Source organism: Poecilia latipinna, unplaced genomic scaffold (assembly GCF_001443285.1).
Source record: "Poecilia latipinna isolate Pla-1442-1.1 unplaced genomic scaffold, P_latipinna-1.0 Scaffold1848, whole genome shotgun sequence".
Lineage (NCBI taxonomy): Eukaryota > Metazoa > Chordata > Actinopteri > Cyprinodontiformes > Poeciliidae > Poecilia > Poecilia latipinna.
Genome location: NW_015114464.1, coordinates 99727 through 118109, shown reverse-complemented (window position 1 = coordinate 118109; position 18383 = coordinate 99727). Strand labels below are relative to the sequence as shown.

The following is an 18383-nucleotide window of genomic DNA, read 5'->3' as shown; positions in this document are numbered from 1 at the left end:
TTTCTTAGTGTTTGTTTCCCAGAGATCATTATTTAGAGTTGAAGGGTTAATAGGAGAGCTGTTTTCTCACTCATAGCTCAGGTTTATTTATTTGTTAATCTATGAAGTGGGTCTTTAAACGTGTCAGCAGTGCGAATGAACTTGACGATGTCGGCTTATGTAAACTCTGTGTGCTAACAGAGTGATAGCTTCTACATCACCTCCACTCCACAGCGGCTAGCGCCTCGTGTTGGGAACATGATTCCTCAGAAATGACTTTGTCTCTGTCACAGTTTGGAAATTCATCCACAGTATTCCCCAGACTCCATTGTGTCTCTAAGTCACATCTTTTTTCCTGTTTGTTTTCTCTCTTTCAGCATGTCCTTGCAAGCACTGAATTTAGAGCAGCAAAGCAGGAAAAAAAAAGTCTTTGCAGAGCTGTAGGCCAGAGATAAATCTCTGACCTTTTATCAGATGGCTTATATACAAGAATATAAATAAAAGAGTGTTTGAACATGAAGAATGGGTGAAAAGGATAATCTACAACCTCATCTTAATAAGATTTCACTGCATTACATTTAAATGTCTTTCTATGACACCAGCTGGACATTATTCTGAGAAGTGGAAATTAGCTAAACATTCAGTGGAGATAAGGTTTGTGTTAAAGCGGGGAGATGTCATATGGATGGAATGACTGTCGAGAAAAAAGAAAAGTAATTTGCGAAGGTGGTAAAGCATATTGCTCTGCATTTATGCAAATATTTGTTGTGCTTCATTTTCTTTTCCTCATTGCCAACAAACAACACTTGGAGACTGGAGCCACTGGTCTGTGCAGGAAGTGTGAATTGGTTGCAGTTCAAAGTGAAATTGCATGATTTAAAGGCTGTCTGCTTCAGCTGTCAGTTCTCAAAGAGCAAACGCAAACAAGTAAACAGCAGAGAAAAAATCTGCATAATTAATAACCGTATTAGTCACATTTCTGTCACCTCCCCAAACTGCACAAACAACCAATGGGTGTAATTTCTCACAGACTCAAAGAAATGAAAGAAACTGCCAATCATCTGTTTATTTATAATTTTTCTCTCTGTTTGATACTTATATGCTTCATAAAAAATGCATGTCTGCCTATATTTTGAGCTAAATAGTTTCCATCTCTATCTGCTGAGAAAAATGTGAAGACTGGTGAAGTACAGAGAAAAAAATGTGTTGGTTAGGACACCCACACTTGACCCATTTTTTTCCATAATTACTTCAGTTTAGAATAATAATTAAATGTCCTTGCTTTGCAAAAATATTCTAAGGTTCAAGGTAAATACTCTCTTTCGGGCTCAGGGCTGTTTGGAGGATTGGAAAAGTGCTAAAAGATGAAGGTAGATGAATGAAGCTACTACACAAACATCGTTTAAGAATCCTCCAACCTTATCGGTACCCCCCAAAATTAAAAAAAAAAAATCTTTAGTTGAACATAATTTGTAAATGTTTTGATTTATTTGGAGGGAATCCAGTTCACAGAAACAATTATTTGCCAAATCTGTGGCCACAATTTCTAGCTCCCCTGAAAATTCCTGTAAATTAAATGGAACTGAAGCATATTTTTGTTCATTTATGCCTCAGTTTAGTTGATCAGATTGTATAGAAGTTATTAATCATTAATCTGCTATTCCTTGTGTTTTCCCATCTACAGGTAACTCTTAGTAAATTTGATTATTTTTGAAAATTTAATTTGGATTCAATAAGTGAAACACATTTAAACACTCAGACTGATATTTTACAGTAAATGACAAAACATTGTATTTTGACTAATGCCATCATCAAAATCATCAAGCAAATATTCATCAAATATGTTGATCATTGCTCTAAACAGGAGGCTTTGAGCCTTGATTTAAAGGAACTCAGGGTTTCAGCAGTTTTACAGTTTTCTGGAAGTTTGTTCCAGATTAGTATCAGTAGATTAATATTAGTATCACATCAGTACAGTATATTCACTTTTCTTTCTCTCATCAAACACATACCTGAGTGTTGCTTCAATTCTTTCATGCATGTTTGAGAAATCGTTTAATCTCCATGGCAACCATTCAGCTGTTCAAAATGCGATTTAGCTCCTCCCACTCATCTCCTTCAGACTAGCCAGCAGCAATTAGCAAACACCTGTTAGAGTTAGCATCAGCTGAGCTCATTTTAGGAGCTGCTTCTCAGAGAAATGCTGGTTAAAAAAAAAAATCACAGCTTCCTGTGAAGTGATAACTTCCTGAAGGTTTCAGAAAGAGCAGGAAGGCATTCTTATAACAACTGATGTTAATACGGTTTCTTGATTGTGGTATAAATTGGCACTGTGTGCCTGAAAAGCACACAACACTTAAGTTATAAGTAAGATTTTTGAACTCTTTGTGGAACAGGCATGGCAGCAGAAATGGGTACAGAATTAACGTCCAGAGAGTAACTCTTCTGAAATCTCTTCCTTTGTGGTCTTGGCTGACCACATTTGTATCCAGCACACATTTCGGATCAACAAGTCATTTTTATTGAGTGCTTGGCTTATTTGCCAAGTGTGCTCTTTCATATTTTATGTCCAATTTGGATTTTTAAAGCGCATTACCCCGACTCGTTACTCAGCCAGCCATGACACCAACATTCACTCGGGGGACATTTTGACATGAATCTGTGACACAACAAGCTGCAGTAAACAGTCTGCTTCATCGTTAGACACAGGCAGTGAGGAAACCAGTCCTCTATAAGCAGCATCGTGTTGCCCAGGCCAGTTTGCTTCATGTTGCCAAACACCCCGAGGGCCACACAGAGCGCGGCCATTGCGGCCATGGCGGCCATGGCGGCGGCATTAGAGTGACAGCTCATAACAGCTGTTAGGGTGGAGAGGTGAGGCTGAGAAAAGACAAATGAGGTCCTTTTACTAATGAGGCCAGGGCTCATCGCTCCCCGTCTCTGTCAGCTGCAGCAGCGTTATCGGTATGCACCTCGCTCTGCTTCCTCCTCGTTTGTCGCCGCCGCCTGCAAGGATTCCGCCTCAAACACGGCAATTCAGAGGGAGAAACGCTCCTCAAACACCGCCGGTGTGATAGCGGTGCCATCGTTTGTCCCGCAGAATGAAGCTGAATTCATGAATATCAAAAGGCGTCACCTAAAACATGCGGCGGGAATCTGGTTTGCTTTCACTCAAACTGAATCCGTGTTCCATCTGGTTTGCTTTGTTTCTTTCCACATAGCTAAACCTGCCTTGAAAAGTTTTCACACCTCTAGGAAATTCACATTTTATGTTGCAAAGATAAAACTTAAACATATTTCATAGGATTTTCTGTGTTGAACACTAAGAGACGTGTAATGATGAAGTGGAGGGAAAATGATTCCTGATTTTGAACAAATAGAAATCCTCTGAGTAATTACTTTTCAGAAGCGTCTTTCTCTGAAATCACAGCTGCAAGTCTTTGGGATTTCACCTCCAGTTTTCACATGCAGATTGAAATTCCTGCACATTCTTCTTGTTCAGGCAGATTAAATCGAGAGCATCTGCAAGCTGGGATTTCAAATCACATATTCTCCATTAGATGTAGGCTTTTGACTTTGACTAGGTCACTTTTAACACATGAATATGCTTTAATATAAACCAGCCCACTGTAGTTCTGGTGGGATATTTTGGATTATTTTTCTGGTGAATATTCTCCCAAGTCTCAATTACTAGGTATTTTTACAGCATCAGCCTTTATTTGGCTAAACTGCCATGTTTCACCCGGTAGGCCAAAAATTCAGCTCAGGACTTATTTGACCAGATAATCTCCTTCCAAATGTTTGTAGGTTAAAGCAAACTTCAATCCTGACTTCTTTCTTTTACTTAACTTTTGCTTTCTTCTTGCTGCTTTTCCATAAAGGCCATATTTGTGCAGTTAACCTCTAGTAGATTCTTCTACAAAGGTGTTGATCTCTGCAGCTCCTCCAGAGTTACCATGGGTACCACTGCTGAGTTTGTTAGCAAATTACTTACATTTTTTGATAAAAAAATTTCACAAATGATGGATTGAGCATACCAGTATCCAATACTGATAGTGAAATCGCTGCGAAGTTAGCCAAAAAGCAAGTACGGGATTTTATCAGCCTGCATCTAAAATCTCAGATAAAAGCACAACGACTGAAGTTTTTCTCATCACAGTCGTTCTCTGTTTGAGTAATATTACTTGATCAATTCTTTTCACATTTGACACAATAAAATAAATGATTAATTGACTCATGGTAAAATTGTGAAAAACTTTATCCTTTACTTCTGAAAGTAGTGGGTTGCACTTTATTTATAGGTATCAGAGTACAGGGGGCTGATTATATGTATAATTTTCTTTTCACTTCACAATTACTCTGTAATTTCACAATGAAAAATGTAGAAGTCTGTTCTTATAATTAAAAGCTGGAATAATAGGGAGTACGGACATTTTTGTCAGGAACCTTATGCACCCATTTATGAGCAGCTGCCCTCTTTTAATAACTTGTCATAAATAAGCTTTGACACAACTTTCCAGTTAATACTTGGGTCTGTCAGTGCTAAATAATCAAAATTTTTTCTGCAAAGTAAGCTGTGTCAAACTGACTGCAGCCCATTAAAAGGAGCTCAGCGATCACACCAAACATTGGGTGTGAGGGAAATGAATGAAAGTAGGCCACCAGACACAGCGACGCATCATAGGAGGCATTTGAATTTCAAGACGATGCAGTAAATCAAGTCAAGTAGGAGACAAAAACAAAAACATCGGCCGTGCTGCTTTTTAAAAATGTGCAGCCTCTGCAGCTGATCCGAGGGCTTTTAGCCGGCGTACGTCAACTCCTGAGTGCTGAAAGGGCCTCAGAAAGTGACATTTTGTTGGCTTTCTTGCAAAAAAAATAAAAGAGATGGAGCAGATTGGCTTTTACTTTTAAACTGACATTGCTACTCTCATATCTCTAAAATCTGTTGTAAAGTTATCTTTCCAAGATGGCATTATGTTCCATTTTCAAATCAATCTCTCTTTATGTACTGTTGGCTGCGATTCATTGAAAAGAAACAGACATTGATCCTGGCTCTCTGCTCCATGAGGTCCTTAGCAGGGTGACATTCAGTTCCCTCATTGGCCATTTTCCCCTAACTCTAACACCGCAGAGACTGATTGATGCTGCCAAGTGTTACAGTACCAAGCATTATCGATTTCCTAACGCGTCTTTGTGTCTACTTCTTTTCCTGATGATCCAATTCACTGATGCTACATGCTTGCCTCACACTCAGTGGTGGTTTGCTTGTGGGAACGAGACTCAGACGTAAATCAGAGCCGATATGATAAAAGTGACAAAGTGCTGAACACGTAACCCCAGTTTGATTTTCTTTTTCCAGATGGACTGGCTCGCACCTGCGATGTGAACTGTGTTATGTGAGCCAAGGTGTTTTCCCACCTTGCCGGTGGTGGGAAGAGATGCTGCACTCCGTTACCATGGCAGCGGAAGTTCTCCTTCTTCTGGGGTTCCTGATGAGCGGCGCCCTGTGCAATCCCATAGCGACGCTGCCGGTGAGCCGGGATCGTCTGGAGAAGGTGCTGACCCAGTCCCGGCAGGACGAACAGCAGGACAAGCAGAGTCCAGAGGAGCCGCTGGAGTACGCCGCTCAGGAAACCAACGCCTTCGGCCCCAACAGGACTGCCCCGGACCTCACCGGGCCCAGCTTTAGCTCCCTGTCGGGCGGACTGAAAGGTGGCGAATCCGAGCAGCAGTGGAGTGAACAGGACAGTCTAAACCAAATAGACGAGGGCCCCACCAGCGACGTGGCCCTCTCCCTGGATGCCATCGACGAGTACGCCTACCCGGACTACAGAGGGAAAGGCTGCATGGACGAGAGCGGCTTCGTGTTTGCCATCGGCGACCAGTTCACCCCGGGCCCCTCGACGTGTCCTTGCCTCTGCACGGACGAGGGCCCTCTGTGCACCAAGCCCGAATGTCCCAAGGTCCACCCTCGCTGCATCAAAGTGGACACCAGCCAGTGCTGCCCTCTGTGCAAGGAGAAAAAAAACTACTGCGAGTTTCGGGGCAAGGTCTACGCCTCACTAGAAGAGTTTAAGGTGAGCCCGTTTTACCACTTTCAGTCCTTGATGACATGCTCCAACCTGAAAGAATTGCTGACCAACACTCCACGCTATCAATGGAGTTTATTACCGCCGCTACACAGAAACAAGTAACCTTGCCTTGCAGCATACAAGCGAGCACGCAGGCACATTTATAATGGCAAAGGTCAGCACTTGTGTAGCAGAATGTTACCAGAGGCTGAGTTTTAGCCGTGCAGCTTCAGCAGAGTGCCTCCATATTCAGTCGATACAAAGAGTTACAGCTCCAGTAATGTTCCAACTCTGCAGGGCATGCTCATACATGTGGGCGTTTGGGAGAGACACATCACTGAGGTCTTTACTCTTTTATCTGCTGTCACGTCTTCATAAAGAGACTTGACTCAGGATTGCACCACCATCTGAGTGTTATGTCTCTTATGAGACAATAAATTGAACCCTAATGCCTCTTTTTATGTATGTAGTGTCTCCACAGATGGTTGAGCCTAATGTGGAGTATCTTCTTCTAAGTCTTCCCCGCTGTTATACGTCAGGCTTTGGGGCGTTTGTAGGGCAGGAGCTTTGAACCGGAGCAACAGGCTGGTTTTCTTTATGCTTGATTGCTACATTCTGGGGCATCGTGCTAAGTGCTACCTCACTCCATTTTTCACAGTGGAGTGCCATGCGGAGGCACAAGCTTCAGCAATCTGCAGAACGAGCCTCAGCTCTCTTGTTAGGACTAGAGGTGTATGACTTCATATAAGCAGCTGCAAAATGAAACCTGTGCTTGCACGCTCTGAATGTAAATCAAACTCTACGCTCCCCAGCCTTTGTTCCACCTTTTCCTCCTTTATTTTCAGACACACAGAAACACTCGGAAAGACGACCCAGACTCACGCGCTGAGGAAATTGGAAGCATCTTTCTATTGTTTCCCAGTTCCTATTGATTTCTCCTTATCTTCTGATTGAATAGGGTAGTTCAATTCTCGGCTCTGCCCTTTCGAAAATGAGGCTCTCATTGGCAATAAAATTGAGAGAACTGAGACTTCCCCATAGATGTGGCTTTCTGACACTGAATACATACTCCGCTAAACAATCAAGGCAGTCTTATTGAGCTTTGTGTGTGTGTATCTGTGTGTGTGTGTGTGTGTGTGTGTCTGTGTATCTCTGTGTGCGTGTAAGGTGCATAGCTATGCAGAAATGTTCAAACCCCTTGAAATTTTACATATTCTATTGTGCTGCAGCCACAAGCTTAAAAGTATTTAGCAGAAATTTTATGTGCTATTTATTAGGGCTGTCAATATTAATGCGTTAATGCATTCACCTGCGATTAATCTAAATAGTTTAACACATTAATATTTCATAATGCAGATTAACTGTATTGCATGCTTTTATCTAAAAACCTCTCATTGTCTGTGTCACAAAAGTGAGTGAAAAGATGAGAGACGAGCGTCAGTCTGGTTTTTAAAAAATCACCCAGATGGATGTTTGGATAAACCAAGGAACTTATTTTAGCGGTGAATTAACATTCACAGCCAGTTTATAGTTTTAAAATTATGTTTGAAACAAAATTACTTTAAAAAAAAATCTTCTTGAATATGAAAACCTGGAAAAGTGAGAAGTTTGGTTTGAGACAATAAAATGTTTTCTTTAACATTTATTTAAAAAATGCATTTTTACAATTCAAGCTTACAAAGTTAAGCATAGTGATTAATGCTGATTAATCACAGCAAAAGAATGTGATTAATCTGATTAAGTTTTTAATGGGTTGAGAGCTCAACTATATGCAGCTCTGGAAAAAATGAAGAGCCAACGGCACCGAAAAGCTCCTGGTTATTCCAACAAAATACTGATTTCTAAACTCTTCCCAAGTTAAAACATTAGTATTGTTTCTAAATGAATATGAACTTCTTTTCTTTGTATTATTTGAGGTCTGATAGCACTGCATCTCTTTTCTTATTATGACCATTTCTCATTTTCTGCATATAAATACTAAATTTTTGTTTGTTTTTTCAGAGACATGTTGTAAGTAGTTCATAGAATAAAAGAACAATCTTCATTTTACTCAAACGTATACTTATGAAGAGTAAAATCAAAGAAACTGATCATTTTTTTCCAGAGCTGTGTTTTTAAATTAGAAGTCTGATAAAGTTGTTTTTGTATTGAGTTCCCTTTAATCTGATCCCTCTGAAAACCTCCAGTTCAACTAATTACCTCCACACGTCGCAGAATAAGCAAACAAACAGCATCATTAAGACCAAGGATCCCAGCAGAAAGGTCACAGAGAAAGTTGTGGAGAAGTTTAAAGCAGAGTTAGCTTTTACAACAACCTTTGAACGTCTCACAGAGCTCTGTTCAGTCCATCATCTGGACATGAAGAGCAGATGGACCAACTGCAAAACTACCGAGACATAAACGTCCGTCTGAGCTGACCGGCTGGACGAGGAGAGCCTGCAGGTCTTTATAAACCTCCATATACGTTCATGCTAGCTGCTTAACCCTCAGAGACAAACACACAGTCGTGTTCTTACTATTTTTAGCTCTGCTGAACAACAGCGTTAACTCAGAGATGTACAGTTTTTACTACGGAGTCATAGAGGGACATAATGCGCCGTTTGCTACTCGGACAGGGAGAGAAAAGCAGGATTTCAAACAGGTTCATCAGTTCAGTGTTTGTGTCCTTGAGAGAGGAGAAAATCAGCTGATCTCTCCTCACTGTATGTCTTTAAAACATGTTTATTATCTCACTTATATCAAGACAGTTTTCTTTTGTTATAAATTATATAATCAACCAGGGTACTAGTACTTTTATTTTAATATTAAGAAATTATAGACTTAAGACAAGCTCATATATGCTGCATGAAGGTTACTGGCCATTAATTTCATCTTATTTTAAGCTAAGATATCTGTACTGGAAACTAGACCAGAAGCGTTTGATTTAGTGTTTTTTTGTTGATGGGCCGACCTGATCCCTGTCCTTCAGGTGTCTCCGTGTGAGAAGTGCCGGTGTGAGCCCAGTGGAGAGGTTCTGTGCTCGGTGTCCGCCTGTCCTCAGACTGAGTGTGTGGACCCGGAGTACGAGCCCGACCAGTGCTGTCCCATCTGCAAGAGCGGTGAGTGACGGTTCCCCAGCAGAAGCTGCTCCGGGTGGAGCATCAAATGTTTCTCTGCTTCACTTCAGCTGAAGTAATGAGGGCTTTGTAGCCCGGCGTTCATTCTGCTGACACAGAAACACAGCATGCTGCACTGCAGTCTGCAACACCTTAGCATATCAGGTTTACTCTCCTGAATCCTGACTGATCTTTACCTAATGAGGCGAAATAAATCATGCAGGTGTCACTTTTACTCTTCCTTTAATATCTGGATTTAGACGTCTGAACGCATCTCATCATGAGATTATTTGGTATGTTTGTGTCCTGTTGTTGTTCTTCCTTTATGATCTCAGAGATCCTCGGCCTCCATGAGAAGGAGGATTTCTGCATCTCAGAGTCGATTAACTGAAATTGTTTCAGATGATTCCCGACAGCTTGTCCTAGATTATGTCCCCTTGTTTTCTTGGTGTGAGTGTAATGCAACATGGCAATGTCAGCAACACTGCTTCCTTCAGCAAAAAGAATGATGACTTGCGATATGTATCTCTGACTTAGAACCTTAAAGGGGCGCGGACTGTTTGATATAAACAAGAGCAAACAATATGCATGAGGAGTAAAAAAAGAAAAACGCTCCTGATGCTCGGAGGAAAGGGCTTTGTTTGGCTAATGCGGTTTTTTTTAGGTTGCTTGTTGAATTTTATTTGTACAGATTAAAGGATAAACTCTTGAGGATGTGAATTACTGGCTGTTTGTTTCAAGCCTGTCAGAAGATGCATACAGTAAATATGTCAGTAAAAATAAGTGGATTAAATAATCAAAACACTCATTAAATGTCTTATTCAACACGTGACTCCCATCTGTTCGGTTTGATTTAACTACACCCAAAATATCACATTAAGATGATTTATTTTAAACTCAGGAAACATTTGCATGTAATGAATGCTCATCATTAGGTATTAATCAGACGGCGTCCTACATTAAATTAAAGGCTGCATCAAAACCTAAAAAATATTGGACGTCATGGTGCATTATGCACTCTATTAATATGTGCTTGCTGTAATCTCAGGGATTTGATATTGGTCCCTTTTCCTCTTTTTTGCTGTACACTGACTTTTTACATATGCACATATTGATCACGCTGAGGGAGCTTTGCACAGTTTGGCCCGCGCTCCATCGTTCCTGCTGTGCAATGCCCGGTGGATTTGCAGGGGTCGTGTTTGAAGACTCATCAGTCTCGCGGGCGCTTGGGGAAACGGTGCAGTGTTGTGCATTTGTTTTCCAAAATATCCCCTCCCAAATCCACAGGCGCAATCACCCGACAAGGATTTTCAGACAGCGTCCGATGTTCTTAGCATAAAATTACCACAGTTTAGCATAAGCAGAGCTCCCCTTGTCAAAGACGGCAGGTTACCTGACCAAGACTAACGCCGCCAAGCATTTAATCCCGGATTCTGGGGTTGAAAGATTTCTGTTCTGACAAGAGGAGCTTTCTAAGTTTATCTCCCTGATTACATCATCCAGCTTATTCTGTCTGGGGTTGTGAAATTTCCCATCAAATCTCAAAATCTATATTGTACATGGAGATTAATTCATAATCTGTTAATTTTTACCAGACAGGTAAGAGTGAACAGGGATGTGAAAGGGAGAGATGTTGGTTGCAGCAGTTTTAAACTATGTTAAATTATGCCAGTGTTCAGAAAGCAATCAGTCTCGTTATCTATTACCAATCAATATGGAGGATGAATTATTTACTCTCCCATGGAGTGATCTCTATCACACATTAAAGCTGCTGTCAAGCAGCTTCCTCAGGTCTGCTGTGTTACAAAACAAGCCTGACACTAAACGTAGATAGATCAAGAACATCAAGTCCTGTTGGAGCGTTGAAGCATTTATGTTGCTTTTTATGCAATAATCTGATCAATACTGCATTTCAATTGAGATCAAGAGTGTGAAATTCAATATTCTTCAGAGCCAAGACACTGTGTTATGTTAACCTCGCCATGACATCACTTTCTTATTTTTATATATATAATTTATATGTACATTCACAGGGTTTCCCCCAGAAATAATGCTAATTCCCAGCCCACCATGTTTTTGTGTTAAAAAATGTTAAGTTACAAAAAAACCACAGGTGCATGAATCGGCGTCGTAATTCTGAAATAATAGTTTGTGAAGTCAACAGGCAGGTGCAGCTTAAAGTATCAACCCAGCTTAATCTGTCTTTACTGTCACTGTTACTGATGTATAAAAAACCATGTTTAAAATAAATAAACAATCCTCAGCCTGGTGGGGAGGGGCAAGTAAAGCCTGGTGGCCCGCCAGTCTTATTATACACAGACGGAAACCCTGATTTCACATTTGTGTGTTTGTGTGTGTTTAGATGTATAGGATCAGTTGACATGTCAAAAAACTCCAAAATAGTCTGAAAATGCCACACAACAGAGAAAGGTCAAGTTGTCTGGAATCAAAGAAACATATAAAACAAGATATGAAAAAATCTTAGTATCTAATAAAAAGGTTAATAAAAAATATTGTTCACCTACTTACCCAGAGTGTCGACCAGAGAGACCCTATGTGTGGAACGGTACCCGGTTCCAGAAGCTTCCTTCATCCTCTATCTCAATACAAACCTTTCAAGAAAAGAAAACGTTTAAGATTAGAGTTCTGATTGGTCCTTTTGAATTCTCCATCCAATCAGAACTTAACTTTGAAAATTGACACCAGCCTCCAAGTAGAAAAATAGAAAAGTAGGGACAACCAGCTGTCCAGCTGTCAGGTCCACTTTCAGGCATTTAGCATGCCAAAGTGAGTAGGTTTTTAAGCACCGTTATTATTTTGTTGTTGCTGCAATAATGTATTTGCTGTTGCATTGATTCTGTGGGCGTCTCACATGAGAAATACATGCGAGTTATTCACTGCTGATTAACCTCCATCTGACAAACCTGACAAATTACCATAAAAAAGGCTAATAATAATAATCTACTTACTCCACCTTATAGACATTTTTATTAACACTTAAATTAACTAAAGAAAGTAGTTAAGCATAAAATTAAGAATAAATAATATGCATGCATTATCAATAACTCTCCCATCAGTTTCAGAGGATCTGAAAATCTGCAGCCATTATTTATGACTTTGCCTCAGCGCCAGTCGCTCCAGGTTCTGGCCTCTGCTGCACGTTGGTGATGGATCTTTGCAGAATTAATTATTAACCTCGTCATGCTTGGACTGCTCCAGAATCATTCCTGCCTTCTCTTATATCCCTGTCCTGTTTTTTTTGTTTGTTTTTATTTATTTTATAAAGCAGCAGTGCAGGAGGTTGCTCCTTCTCCCCCGTTTTATTTTCCTGCAACAAAATTAACAGCAGCTTTCAGCAGGCATCATTTTTCTCCTCTGATATTTGTGCTACAAACAATGTAGATTGCTCTGCATTATTTGCTTTTATTGTAATATGCATAAATATACAGAGATTTGTGTGGATCTTCCACTAAGCGGATGCTTAATACCTCATTTAAATTTGAGAGGCAGCATTTGCTCGATAGAACTATTTGAGAAACAGCTCATCATTTGAATGTGGTTGAAAAATTACGACACGCAAACTTTGTTTTCCACTTATTTGATGCCAGTAAATACCTTTTAAGCATTCCTAAATGACAAATATATAGTTTCCTTCTTCTGTTATGCGCCGGATAGTTGAGCTCGTCAATTTTTCTTCCCTAAATATCTCAACTCAGATGAATCTGTTGGGTTTATTTCCTCCTGTGAACGGTCCTCTATTGGTCAGAAGCTGCTGGCTCTAAAACCGATCACCGCTGCTAACGGCTTCATCCACTGCCGGTTAGATATTGACTTCTCATAAGCTCTTATGAGAACCTCAGCGTGCAGATCCGTGTTTGTGTTAGTTACTTGATGCTAATATAAGCAGGTATTCTCTGTTGTTTGTTCTCATCTTACCTTCAGGAGTTTTTCTAAGACAGAATGTCAAATATAGATAAGCTGATTATGGGATGCTCCATTTGTGATGCTCTGCCTCGGGGTGTTTGTGTTTGCCTCTTCATTTAAAAAAAAACAACAATATATGCGTCTGCAACTAAACAATTTAATCACAACATAGTCGTATTAATAGACTATGCTGAACATCCTTTGCGTTTCAATTGTTTGTAATTTGCTGGTGGTTTTTTTGTGGGAGGAAACCTGGATGTGCAGTTTGAGGAAAAAAGGCAGAAAGTGCTGCAGCTTCAGCCATTTGGGATTTCTTATGGTTGTCCTGCAACTGTGTAGTGCTAGATTTTTTAAATTATTTGAAGTATTTTATGAAGCAATAAGTCAGCAACAACCACTTAAAAAAGGATCTGGAGTGGATCACAGGCCTTTTCTGGTTCAGTATTAGTGGATTTTCCTGCAGAACTTCAAATTACTTGTGGAAAATTTGTTTATTCATGGATTTTTTTCTAAAACATTTAAAGTTTACTTTTAGCTGGCATTTACAAAGCAGTCAATCCAGGAGCAGAATTAATTTTCCTTGGCGCTGATTGTCTGAACCCCTAATAGAGAAAATAAAGACGGGCCTGGATGTTAGCTCCACTGTTCATATTAATGCATATTAAAGTATATCTAGTGTTTGAAGTATTAAAATAGTCTTAAGTGTTTTAGAGGATATGGTCGTGGATTTTAGCTCTTTGTATCTGTGTGTGGTTCAGTCTAATGGTTTCCTGTGAGTCTCTGAAACCTGAGGATTCTTACAGAAATGCATGTTGAGAACCAAATATAAATTTGCATTGCTGATAAATGAACTATTGTTGCAATGAAACGAGCAACAATACTGACTTCATTCTCTCGTTAAAGCAACCGAGACAGCCACACGTCTCAGATGTCTGGTCACTTTCCTTTAATGTTTATTCATAGGAGCCTGGAAGGAGATGGAAAGAGCCATGTTGTGGACAAATATATTATTTGTACAAGATTATTCACAACATGCTACCCTATAATATAAAAGTAATCATACGCGCTCCACGCCGTATCAGTGTGCCAGGCACGCTCTGCAGCTCTATAAATTCAAAGCAGTTGTGGGTGGAAGTGGCTGACAATATCATTTCTCTACATGTTTCAGGGTTTTAAACTGAGTGTTACACTCCTCGGGGTTTAATTGGACTTCACTAACATATTTATTTCTAAACTGGAGCAAAATATGATTTTTTTTCTCGTTGCTTCACCTGTGGGCAAACAAGAGGTTGGACTGCCACTCAGCATTCTGCGCACCCGTCCCGAGTTACATTTTTCTCATAACAACACATCAGTTTTCCATAAAATTTAATTTCAAGCTAAGAGGCAAGCAGCATTGTGGTAAACAAAATGATGGAGGATGGGAGCGGTTGAGAAATATTTCTATGCAATCAAAGGGGAAATTACGCTGCAGCTGCTGAAAAACTTTTAATCAGAGTTATCTCTCATTTGTTTTACCCAGACAGCGAAAAAATGACGAGGTGCTGCAGGTAATAAGCTTAGGATAAAATATGGAGACGGAAAATTTAAGCATGGCGGCTCTCTATTTATTTAATGACAGGATCAGTCCATTTCTTCTGAGGGATTGCTGAGGGGCCAAATTAAATAATTTCTGATGAATCTCTTCATAAATCCCATCACAGATGATTTCATGTCAACATCCAGTTGTAAAAGTGCCACGTTTTATTAACCTTGGATGCCAGAACTCAAATGACATGAGATCCAACATAACCCAAGTTTTCAACTCGGTAAGCCGGTGGGACAAACTTCCAGAAAACTGCAAAACAGCTGAAACACTGAGTTCATCTAGATCTAGACTAAAACTCGCCTGTTTAGAGCTGCTTTTGAACCACGATGAATGAAAACCTAACCGACATTTTGATGTGAAATGATGATATATGAAAACGTGATGATTCATTTGTTCTGGTTTTGTATTTTGTGTTATATGATGTGAAGCACTTTGAACTGCCTTGTTGCTGAAATGTTATATACAAATAAACCTGATTGATTGATTAAACATTTTTATTCCAAAATAACTTTTTCAAAGAGCTTAAGATGCACGCTGAGAAGCTTCCCAGACCTTTGGATGAGAAACAGGCCCACAGCATCACAGGTCCCCCTCCCTACCTCACAGCAGCTGCGTTTCCATTACAAATGAGAGAAAATCTTTGTGTATATTCTAGTAATGTAAAAAAAAAAAAAAGTTTAGCAAAATGAAAAGTGCTTTTTTCTTTGGAAGCGACTATATCTGTAGTGTTTTGGGGAAACTATAATCGGTGTTTTTACAGACGGTTGGATGTTACAGGTAGCTGGGTTTAGATTTCTTTCTGTTCCAGGGATGTTTACATCCAGTTTGATGCCATTTCAGGTGAGAAGTTAAGTTCAGCATGAAGTCAGTCCTTAAGGGTTGATATGTTGCATGTCGTAGTTTAGGTTTAGGTGGCTCGTTAGAGGCCTCTGCAGATCATTGGCATGCTGAGGAGGCAGTAACCATAGTAACGACCTCCATGGAGAGATATAAAGCATGAGGATGCCGACCCTTGAAGACATGGAATAGTGTGTGCTATACGTCTTCCTGCTGTTGGAAAAAACTGAAATAAAACTTTGTTTACCACCTTTCAGTCTCCATCTTCACTGGATCATCATCAGAAAACCTGGGCTACGTTCACATAGCAGGTCTCCACGCTCAATTCCAATGCTTTTCTCTGTGTGCGTGTGTGTGTGTGTGTGTGTGCGTGTGCGTGCGTGGGTGTGTGTGTGAGGCCATTCATATAAATTAAATGTGACCTCAGTCAGACCTGTGTGTGACCGCTTTATGACCCCAAAGTGACCCGCATGTGCAGAAAAAGAACGTAGACGTCACACGGCAGCACAGCTTTTACAGGATAATGGCCGCCGCCGTCTCTGGATGGATTTTAAAAGTTATTCAGCAACTGGAGCCGACAGAATCAACATAAGATCCCAGCAACAGAACTTATTTACATTTAGTTTAAAAGGACCTTTTAGAGTACCAGTAATGATCCGGGAGGTGATTTTAATTAAATAAATGTAGTTTCTTTCCCTGAGATTTTTTTTCCTCCATTGAGTTTATCCATATTTAAATTGATTTAAATTGATTAAGAGACTAATGATTATTATTTTACAGATTTTTACAGAAGTGCCATCAAGGGTCAAAACCACTGAAACACCGGCACCATCCACGTTTTAACTTTGCTCGACGATTTTATAACATAATTTGACTCTTCTGCCCATGACTTTAGAATTTTGACTTCAGTAAACAAATAGAATGGAAAACAAATTAAGTCTCCTAATGAAAGCTTATTCAGTGAAGAGAATAATTCAGACTATTCTCTTCACGGGTGTTTTATTTGTATTTGTCAGAGTGATGACTCCTACCGATCCTGACATTGTTCACACAAGCATATGTGCATAGACTATTCAGTGTTCGGGTTTCTCCCTGGCTCCAGAAGCAAAGCCATGTTTTTACCTGCAGCTCTCTTGCTCTGCACTGTCATGTGGGACAGGTGTTGCCAGATGCTGTGGGCTAAATAAGCAACCCGGTGTTTGATAAACAAGCCCAAAACTAACTAAAGTTGCTCCTAATAAGCAGCCCTGCTGTGTAACCCAGTGATGTGTCTCCACACGCTGTAGAAACCGGTGTGATTAAGACCCAGGTTTCCTCATCCAACGCTCCGTAGCCTCACTGTGTGGGAGAGCAAAGCTTTATTCAGCCGGATCTTATTCAGCTTGGTGCCGATCAGAATATGTTCATGGCACTGATTTAATTAAATTAAGCTTGTATCAAAGTTAATGTTGGTATTAGAACGGCTCCTGATGTCATTGTTGGATTAGGCTGAGGCCACTGATACTCAGTATGATGGTCTGTAACTGATTTCACTAATGGAAGTTTAGGCTTGAAGATTATTGCACAGAATTATCAAAAATGATATCAGATGTTAGATGTTGGGTTTTCCAGTTTTTTGAGGTTTCTGCAGGTAGACTCTACAGTCAGCTGCACAGCGTGAGATTGAATGAAATAACAGATCATGAAAATTATAACAACTGCAAACCTGTTGGAAAACTTTACCACAGGATACCTCCGGCTGAGACCATTAACAGTAATGATGCTTATCGCTATGAACGGTTGTTTGACACGGTGGAATGAAATATTACCACCATGTCTCCCTCACTTTGTTACTTTAAAATACTAAACTGCTGTTTTATTGAGCAGTTTGGTGGAACATCACTTCTTTCCATGAGTTGTTGATGATGCTTCACAGCAGAAAGGTTTCCTAAATTATTCTGTTTCCAAGTTTTAAAAAAAACTTTCTTTATTGCAAAGGGAAATTAAATGTTGTTGTAAATCATGTTGGAGTATCTTCAAGTCAGTCTTGATCTGAAAAGGCGTCTGACTGAAGACTGCTGCTGTCATAACATGCTGGTCAATTTCCAGGCAGCAGAGACGACATCCTGGATGACATCATCAGGAAAGCTCTGCTAATCCAGTTCCTTTGTTTTTGCTGCTCCTTCTTAAATCTCTGAGAGAAACATTGGAGTAGATGATCTGTTGCTGTGATAATTATGATGAATGGAAGAGATAGTTTGAACTTCCTCCTTCTCTTTCTGGTTTTCGGTTCTGCTCAGCGTCCAGGAATCCTCACTTTCAACCAGTTCAGGTGTCATTGATCTTTGAGATGCTAATCAGCTTCTCCCTGATGGAAACACTCTGCCTGGTTGCCACCAGGATGCATCACAAGCTTATTTATTTTCAGTCATTATTTCACTTTTCCATACAAAAGTTAAAAATAATGAAAAAGAAAATCACAATCCTAAAGTCCTAAACACATATGAAATTGCTAAATAATATTTACATTCCTGTCGATGGCAAGAATAAGTTATTATACCGTCCCTCTGTTTATCAGAAAGCATCATCAAAGTCAAAGTAACAGATTCTTTCCTGTGTGTTTTTCTAAAACCTCTGTCTGGACTTCCATAACAAACTCATAAAAGAAATTAAACTTTATTGTATTTGTTTAGCAAATGATTTTTTTATTATTTATATTTTAAGAGGAAAAAACAGCTTTGAGTCCTCACAACATTTACTCACACCTGAATCCTTCTATCTTTCTAAAAGTAGAAAATTAAAACAAAAAAACTTCCAGCTGCACAGAAACTGTGCAGCTGAAAAAAAAAAAAAAAAAAAAAAAAAAAAAAAAAAAACAAAACAAAAAATTTTAAAAAAAAAATCTTG

At 39.7% G+C, this 18383-nt stretch overlaps 1 protein-coding gene across 1 annotated transcript in view; it reads left to right on the top strand.

The window, feature by feature from the left end:
• vwc2 (von Willebrand factor C domain containing 2) overlaps positions 1–18383 on the top strand; it is a 52130-nt gene that overhangs the window by 9617 nt on the left and 24130 nt on the right. Inside the window, exons 2-3 of the mRNA XM_015014799.1 lie at positions 5342–6059; positions 9022–9151. Of these exons, the coding sequence (XP_014870285.1) occupies positions 5421–6059; positions 9022–9151 (769 nt within the window). The 5' untranslated portion in view covers positions 5342–5420. The remainder of the gene's footprint in view (positions 1–5341; positions 6060–9021; positions 9152–18383) is intronic.